Source organism: Vigna umbellata, chromosome 1 (assembly GCF_029865625.1).
Source record: "Vigna umbellata cultivar VRB3 chromosome 1, Vumbellata_1.0, whole genome shotgun sequence".
Classification (NCBI taxonomy): Eukaryota; Viridiplantae; Streptophyta; class Magnoliopsida; order Fabales; family Fabaceae; genus Vigna; species Vigna umbellata.
Window position 1 is genome coordinate 61,816,946 of NC_142165.1, and position 8,456 is coordinate 61,825,401.

At 34.2% G+C, this 8,456-nt stretch overlaps 2 protein-coding genes across 3 annotated transcripts; one reads left to right on the top strand and one right to left on the bottom strand.

Moving 5' to 3' along the window:
* The first annotated feature begins 128 nt into the window (after positions 1 to 128).
* LOC148205979 (uncharacterized) lies at positions 129 to 2,570 on the top strand. Its single transcript, XM_088104003.1, has 4 exons — positions 129 to 290; positions 975 to 1,070; positions 1,402 to 1,462; positions 2,284 to 2,570. Exons 2-4 carry the CDS (start codon positions 986 to 988, stop codon positions 2,294 to 2,296), a joined length of 159 nt encoding a protein of 52 aa, XP_087960129.1. The 5' UTR covers positions 129 to 290; positions 975 to 985; the 3' UTR covers positions 2,297 to 2,570.
* A 1,518-nt stretch (positions 2,571 to 4,088) lies between these two features.
* Positions 4,089 to 8,456, bottom strand: LOC124827559 (putative ubiquitin-conjugating enzyme E2 38). 2 transcript variants are annotated; one of them, XM_047300633.2, is made up of 6 exons: positions 8,299 to 8,456; positions 6,533 to 7,039; positions 6,208 to 6,271; positions 5,800 to 5,939; positions 5,411 to 5,722; positions 4,089 to 4,663 (listed from the first exon to the last, which is right to left on the bottom strand). In XM_047300633.2, exons 1-6 carry the CDS (start codon positions 8,353 to 8,355, stop codon positions 4,325 to 4,327), a joined length of 1,419 nt encoding a protein of 472 aa, XP_047156589.1. In that variant the 5' UTR covers positions 8,356 to 8,456; the 3' UTR covers positions 4,089 to 4,324. The 2 variants fall into 2 exon arrangements, with proteins under 2 accessions (XP_047156589.1, XP_087960130.1); XM_088104004.1 differs by lacking the exon at positions 8,299 to 8,456 and adding an exon at positions 7,649 to 7,843.

Below are 8,456 nucleotides of genomic sequence, written 5' to 3' on the forward strand. Positions count from 1 at the left end.
CAATTTAATTTAATTGGTCAATAATTCTATTTTGAAAAGATCGCGGCTTCCAAACAAAGCAAAACAAATAAAAGAAAAGAAAGAAAAGAAAAGAACATAATTATATAAAAAAGAAACTTAAAAATTATTACCATTTGTGATTTATTCATTGTAAGTTTCCCACATAGTTCTCTCTCTTGTCGACGAGATTACTGTGGTGGTCGTGCTCGCTGTCTATTCCATTCCTGGTTATCTGGAACGCAAAACAGCCGCAATTGCAGCCAACTTTGTATTCTGATATTTATCTTAAGGTAACGAACCTCGATCCCCTGATCTAATCATGGAATGAGATCTCTCTTCCTCATGATTCTTGTTGTTTTGGACCATTTTTTTTATTTTTTAATTAATTTTGTTAAGAAGTTTGATGCTTTGGTTGATGAGTCTGTTCTCTCGTTATTGTTGTTAGATTTGATATCACATGGTTCTTGGGTTGAAATAAATGGGTTGCTTGGGGGTGTTTGTTACGATGCCTTTTGTTCAGACTATTTTATGCGAGGCTCTTGGCCTTCTGTGGTGTATTTTCGCATCCTTAATTTCTACTATAAATGTTTTAGGTTTCAAAGCCATTTCTAAATTGTCTTTTTTTTTTTCTTGATTCCTTTGTGTATCTTTTTCTCTTGTGCTCCTTTTGGACTTTTTATTACTAAAGACAAGTTTCTTTCATGCAGTGTAATCTTTTACATTTTAGAAGAATTAGTATGCATTTATTACTATAAATTGTTTATTTTTGGATCCATTATCAGTGCACTGTTTGAGGATGTATGTAAAGAAAAATGTTAATAGGGAATGCAGATGATGGCACTGCATGCAAATAGTCAATGCTTTTTGCGTTTCTTGAGCATGTTAACAGAAATTTCAAATATTTTTAGTGATGATTCTTTTTAGCTATTTGTCTTGATTCTGATTGAACCAGAAAGGAAAATTTGTTTGTGCAGCCGAGGAAGAGATGAATTGGATTCAGCGCAAGATCTACCTTTACAATGTGACTTTCGGTCTCTACATGTTGGATTGGTGGGAGCGTTGTACTTTCAGTATCCTTTATTACACAATCTTTTAAATGGATTTCAACTCTTTCATGTGTCTTTGCTTGTTGTTCTCTTGAAATGCAAAAATTTTGAGCATTTTTAGATATCTATATGGGGGTTTCTTTGAAGTATGCAACTAGGATTCATCAATTGTTGGAAACTTGTGTTCCACGTACTTCTAATGTAGTGAAAGCAATAGTGGTTTACATGTGCTTTGGTTAGAAAGACAACTGAAACTATATTAGAATTATGACCAAGAGATAAAGGGACTCCTTGAATTCATATGCTGTTATCTCTGCTGTGGCACTTCTTGTTGGATTTCCTAAGCTTTTTGCAGATATTTTGGTGATTGTATTAATGTGTTTTGTCGTTCGATATGTTACTCAGTTCTTCAAGAGGTAGTGAGTCTCTTCCCTTCTCATCAATCATCTTAATTAGTACATAAATTGCATCTGTCCATTTCTTAACATGCAGGTAGTTTAGTGGAATATGATGATATATATAACAATTTTCTTAAAAAGCAAAAACGCTTATAACCCATATCTTCTTGCTTCGCTAATTTCCTTCATTTTGTCACTATCAACCATACTATAGGCTTTATGTTAAATTTTGCACAAAGCGTAGATGTATGTATAACACCTTTACAAATTTCTACAATGATCAGATGATAATCATTGTTCAAAAACTCAGAGTTGGTACCTTTCCTCCAATTTCCTTCACTGTGATAGATGTAAATTAGAGATCCAAGCCAAGGCACAATAAGCAAATCCCTTTCATGTGAAGATTATATGTTTATATTTATTATAATCCAATTGATGTAATTCCTTTCTAGTGGTATGCAGCAATGTACCCTTCAAAAGACCCCTTTATATCTTATCATCCAATCTATTCCTATTTCCAATTCTGAATATGCAAGTAAATGTCGAATTATATATTCTTTCTGTACAATACTTCCACTCACGTCTACTAATTTATAATATAATGCTGAAGATCTTCCACTAATCTATTGCTCAAGGAAAGCTACATGTAGTGCAATTTTAGCCATTAGGAACTTTTGGTAGTTTCTTCAATGGCAGGGTTTTTAGACCAGCATGAAAATCCAACCTTATTCTTTATAGCTTCTCAATTGCTATGGAATATCTGTGCATGTTGTAATTGATATTACTGTGTCAAATTGGTCTTTTCTCCTCATCTAAACTTTTATATTTTTTAATCTCAGGTATGTGTGGTAAGAAACAAAATCCATTCTCACGTGAGGAAGCAAATGTAGATTGTTACTTGGAAGTTTAAATTAGTTGCAGCCGGTGTATTTGGTATGGCTGACTAGGGAATATCTTGATATAGCCTGACTTAGAATTTCTTAAAGCTACTTTTCATGCCAACTATACACCGTCATGAATCTTATTTGAACATTTCTTTACTTATTTTCTTGTATGGATTCCGTTTGATATTCTTTACGTTGTAATAATTATATTATTATTGGGAATGTTAGTTTAGACTTTTAAATGTGGAAAGTTTGAACTGCTCCGTAATACCATCAAAATGAAGAGTGTTAGTGTAATTAAAAATAACATTTTTGACATTTCAAAACATTGAATAAAGCTGCTTAAAATTTTGGCCTTTTTTCAGACTTGAAAAGCACAGTGAGAGGAAAATGGAAGGGAATTGGATTTAGTTTTTTGTTTTACGTTGTTCTCTGCTCCCAGCATTTACAGCATTCTGCTCACGAGCATAACTGAACACGATTCAAGTTGGTCTATTAACTTAACTATGTTTAAGGTTGATTTTGACAGATTTAAGATTTATGCATTTTCTAAGACTGGTTTAATTTATATTCTGATGCTAATGGTCTTCATTTATTGTTACTTTTACTTAAAAGTTATTCATTTGAAATCATGTCATACTTTTAGTCAATAAGAATGTCGGAATTTTTAACTTGTATATTTCATGGATGCCCAAATTGTACCTGAAATTTAACTCGCGCTGTTAAAAATAATGCATATTTTATCATTATTAAGTGATTGGCTCTGCGGTTTCTCGTACAAACATTCAAATGATGCTTAAAAGTTTCTAACCATCATGCATGCTTGTTCATATGGAAGAGAAGCAATTAAAGCCAATTTCAATGTTTAAACCCTCTTTATAACTCATCAACAGCACTTAAAATTGGGAAGAATGATTGCCCAAATTCTGGTAGTTTTAAAGTTGATGCATGTCACTATAATAATAATAACAATATGAAAGGCAACCAATCAATTGTGAATATGTAAGTCCTTCAATTTTTTGTTTGGAGTTTAGGGAGCAATCCTCTTTAGTAGAATTAATGCACGATGTTCATCTTTCAAAATCGTTTTGACTCAACTCATTCTTTAATACAGAATATATTTTAATAAAGTCTGTCGTAAAGTATAAGAAAATCATATAGTTAATAACATAAAATCTAAGTCATTTTAATTCCTTTACAAGTTAAATAGTAAATACGCTTCGTTTATATCCCCATGGATTACCGATCACAAAAGATACATAATAATTTGTAGCAAAAAATAAATCAAATAAAGCACACAAAAATAAAACTTTAATAACTTTTTTATCCATAGTAATTGAATATGGAATTTACAATAACTCATCCTTCGCTCAACTAGCTAAACCAGACCCTTCCAAAAAACATTGTTTACGTAAACAGAAGTTAAATTCGTAACACACCTCTGTTAAAACCAAGGACAACATATTTAGTACCAATCCCCGTTTGCAAAACATTTACTCATAACTGTATAGAGTATCATTGAAAAATTAACTTGGAAAAACAATTAAGAACCGATATTTTGAAGAAAAAGACAGAAAAATGAAAAAAAAATTAATTGTTTTAGAAATAATAATTACATACATTTGATCACACACACATACACCCACAAACGCGCACACACATACACACACACCATCGAATGCTTTACAGAGGATTTAGGTAGTGTGATGTCCAACCAACCGAGAATGAATTTTGGGAAATAAAGCATTCACTCCACAAGATAATCTCAAAACTATTGACATTTTATTAAAGAAACATGCAAATTATAAGAAACAAGTACCCATGTTTGGAAAAGCTAAAGACTAGGATGTAAATCTTTACAACTAGGGGTTATATAATCAGCAATCAGCAAGGAGGGTGGTTATGTGGGACATAAAAATCACCACAAAAAAGCATGAGAAAAAAAAGGTACCCACTACTACACTCCATTCTCAGCATAAATAAATACTAAGGACATTCACACCTGGGTCAATGTTGTTGTGCCAGAAGACTCTATCTTGTAAACCTCTAAGTTTGCAGTAGCCACAGAAGACAGGTTATAAATCTCAGGAGATCGAAACTCATCACAGTCTGTGGAGCCATTTTTGGTGAAAAATGCAATAAGAGTATTCATCATCCCACTCACAGCTGACTCGAATTCCTTTTGGCCGTTAGCCGGAGTTGTAGAACTACTAATACTTGGAACTAGATTATGTACAACCGACCCGACAGGAGCCCCCTCCACGTATGATTTACATGCTGTCAGTATGAAATATGCTCGGGTTCGGAAATGCCCTGCAACAAACTCCTCGAAGGGCTGCACCACAAGGAATGTATACATGAGATCAATTATGATTTAGACAGTTTTCAGTCTCCACACACGTCACATTCAGTTGTTTGACTGGGTTCAGGAAAATAACAGAGTAACCTACAAATGACCTATGTCAGCAAAAACAATGAAACAGGTTGGAAAATGACAATTCAGAAACAATCTGCATTTCCCGTTTATCAAGTGCTCCACAAGTCTGACAATAATTTGTAAAACGAATTACACATTAGCTCTTTCTTTTTACTTGATAATACTTGCAATGGATTTTGGTCAGTGGCAAAAAGATTCTTGATTGGCAGCCGTACTACATATATCACTTGAAGTATTTGGAGCTTCTGCATTTGGCATAAATGCTTTCTCATTTTTTTATTGAAGTATGTTCATAAGAAATCTTTGGAGACTACACAACAGCAAACACCCATTACTTTTCCTGCCTCGGTGGTATCCTCCACATTTTTTCCCTGCCCAGTTGTTTCAATTTTATGTTTTCTCCATGACACCCCAAAACCTAGTTTAGTGCCTTCCTTGCTATCCTAGACAATCTCCCCTATCCAATTTTCTGGTACCACTCTTGTACAAACTATTGAAAACATTAAGCAAAAATGGAAACTACGTAACATTTTTTAATAAATAATGAAAATATAAAATTAAAACAGAAAATATTTCCTCAAAATAAACAGCCCGTAAGATATCAAACTGAAACAAACGCATACCCAAAGAATGCAGTTTACGTACCTTTGGAGGTTTACGCAGGGTATACATCATTGTCTTCAAGGAAAAAATAAATGTCTTCTCATTGTACTCCTTAGATCTTCTCTGCCCCTCCACTCCAGGATATGTTGATATATATCCAGGTTCATTAAAGAAAGGCTTCTCATTTAGAATTAGAGCTTGTATTGAAACCAATACTTGTAGCATGGTTGATTTTTCTGGAATCCAGTTTTCACTATTCTTACCATGCCAAGTTCCCAGAAGACTAAGGCACACTTTTCCACATTCATATAGATTTGGATTTAGTCTTAGGCCACCTGAGTGGTAGTGAACTTTCTGCAGAAGATAATTTGAGTTTTACATTATACAAAGCACAAGACACCCAAAAACATTTAAACATTGATGATACATACCGGTGGAAATGCAGGATAGTTAGCAGGAAAGAGGCAATCAAAAAAGAAAAGACCATCATGATATGGTGTGCCTTGAGGTCCAATGATGACAACCCTTAGAAGCTCCATCTTTGATTCACTAACTCTCACAAAGATTGTGTCTGAAAATGAAAGCAAATTACCATACAGAATAATTTCAATTTCACCACAATGGTAAAAGGATTGATTGTAAGAAAAGAAGTTAAACGATTATTTACCTTTCTTCAAAAATAGATTTAAAGGATGGCAATTGTTATTAGAAAAACTGGATTGAAAAAATACAATAGGAAGACACCTCAAATAATAAGTCTCTAGAGAAAACAGGAGCAAATATCATCTTGCATATTAAGGATAAAGAATATCTTTGCTGATAAGAGAAAGAGATTTTACCAGGCAGATTTTCCTCTAAAATTTTCCATTCCTCCAGGATCTTTTTGGCCCAATTTTTAGGTTTCTGTATCATTTTAGAAAAGCAATTTCTATTCCATCAGTTGATTAAAAGTATGGGAAATAGTGGATAGACAACTAGAGAAATAAAAAGAGAAGTGTATGATTGATAGATGATATTATGTGATAGGAAGAGAGACATAGAGAGAAATAATTACTGTGAATGTGTTTGGAGTTATGAGAAGCTCATGTATCATTAAATCAAAACTCTAAAATTATGTCCTGCATATGCAGCCTACACCCAAATATATTTCACAATATTTATCACCTGTGACTCTGAAGTTCGCTCCTTATCATAGTGATGTTCAGGAAAAGAATCAACAGTATCAAATTGCTTGAATTGTTGAAACTTCTCCATGACCGTATCATCAATTTCATCCACTTTTCCCTTTGAACTAGATTCTGCACGGGGAAAGGCGACAACCTGCTTGCAATCACTAGAAGAAATGTCCTTCAACCAAGGCAGTGATGCCTCCACCCCAGGAGGTAAATCCACATTGTCAAAATGATCCTGCATACTTGAATAATTGTCTTCATAAATATCGTCATTGTAACTAAAAGCATAATCAGCATCTTCATCTGCATCATCATCATCAATCATATCTGCATCATCATCAATCATATCCTCATCTTCTTGACATGAAATGTCAGAATTGGAACCATTTTGATTGTTTGAATTCAGTGATCCTGAGGTAGAACTCTTGCAGAGATCACCACTCCCAGATGACTCTCCTACACTCATAGAATTTCCATGATTACTGATCAAAGCATCATCCTGCAAATGAGTAAAACAATACTTAAAATTCACATAGAGCAAAAGGTCATTCTAAGCACGTGCGCTCATCATCAAGAAAAAGAGTCAGGATAACTTAATAGTTTTACACTGCCACATATTTCAACCTGTTCATTATACTCTCCCCCCACCCACTCACGCACCTATTTTCACTCAATAAATTTTTCTCTTTCAACCTCATCCACGTCAAAACTAACCCATTATAATATAATATGCAAGATAACACAGGATTTGACATGCACATCAATGCAAAATTAGTAAGTCCAGCAGTAAGCCTCCATGTCATAAGGTTTCTTACTCTATTGGAAAATTTAAGAACTCTTTATTACTAAACTGTAGGCATGCGTAAGATTAACCTACAGGTATTGATAGGCTATGAACTCAAATCTTATTATAGGGACTCAGAAATTATGAGGTGCTTAAGTCTTACATTGAGTAGTATGGGATGTTCTGTGAACTTAGCGGATTGGTTTTCCTCCCTTGACAACTAGTTTTAAGGGTGCTTATCAAACTAACTAATTTTAGAGGGGAGACAAACCCTTGTCTATGAATTTAAGATGTACCAACTAGTTGTTCAGAATAGGATCATACCCAAAATGTGCAGGCCTGTATAAGTGGCCTTCAAACAAAAAGACAAGGTTCATGGTTTTTCAGAGCAGTAATATAAATATAATACAAAAAACTCAACAGATACTTCCATACTCCCAAATCAAAAGCACTAACAAACAGGTTTTCAAGTCAGTCTTTAGGCTATTTTCAGAAGTGATAGGCTGATGGTCGAATCCCTAGAAAAGAAGAGGAGGTTTCATGGCATTTTAAGCATTGTTCCAACCCCCACATTAGTTAATTTCGCTGTAAAATTCAATGGCCACGTTTCTATTGTCGGGTTGCACACCAACCACAGATCAACACACCTGATGTGGCATAACGTGAAACGTAAAACCATAAAAATATCAAACCAGGAGAATAAAAGAAGAAAAGAGGGTATAAAAAAACATATTTCATCAGAAAGAACACAAAAAAGGGTGAGTTTATAAAATTCCAACGATCAAGGAAGAAGGTCAAAATCCAAAGGGGAAACACAAGGCGAACAAGATCATAAGCCCATAAAAAAAACAAACTTTACCCGTGATCAAAGCAAGAATAAACATGACTGATACAAACAATTGCACCAAATTCCAAACAAAAAAAAAATGAAAAAAAGAGGAATCTTTTTTAGGAGAATTGTTATGAGATGGTACCTGCTCCGGCTTTCGTTTCTTCATCCCAGAATTCTGGGGGTTTTCGTGAAGATCCATAGAATCAAAGGCTGAACTGAACCCCCACAACACGAGTAGAGAGAGGTACCACCCAAGTGCAAACGAAAAGCCACTCTAACACTCCCAAAAAAGGGCTTATT

Excerpts from the sequence above, each read along its gene's own strand:
- LOC148205979 (XM_088104003.1), top strand. The coding sequence starts at position 986 with ATGAATTGGATTCAGCGCAAGATCTACCTTTACAATGTGACTTTCGGT. Across the intron at positions 1,071-1,401 it reads GTGGGAGCGTTGTACTTTCA|ATATTTTGGTGATTGTATTA; the intron begins GTATCCTTTATT and ends AGCTTTTTGCAG.
- LOC124827559 (XM_047300633.2), bottom strand. The coding sequence starts at position 8,355 with ATGGATCTTCACGAAAACCCCCAGAATTCTGGGATGAAGAAACGAAAG. Across the intron at positions 5,940-6,207 it reads TTTAGAGGAAAATCTGCCTG|ACACAATCTTTGTGAGAGTT; the intron begins GTAAAATCTCTT and ends TTTCATTTTCAG. Across the intron at positions 5,723-5,799 it reads ACTATCCTGCATTTCCACCG|AAAGTTCACTACCACTCAGG; the intron begins GTATGTATCATC and ends TATCTTCTGCAG.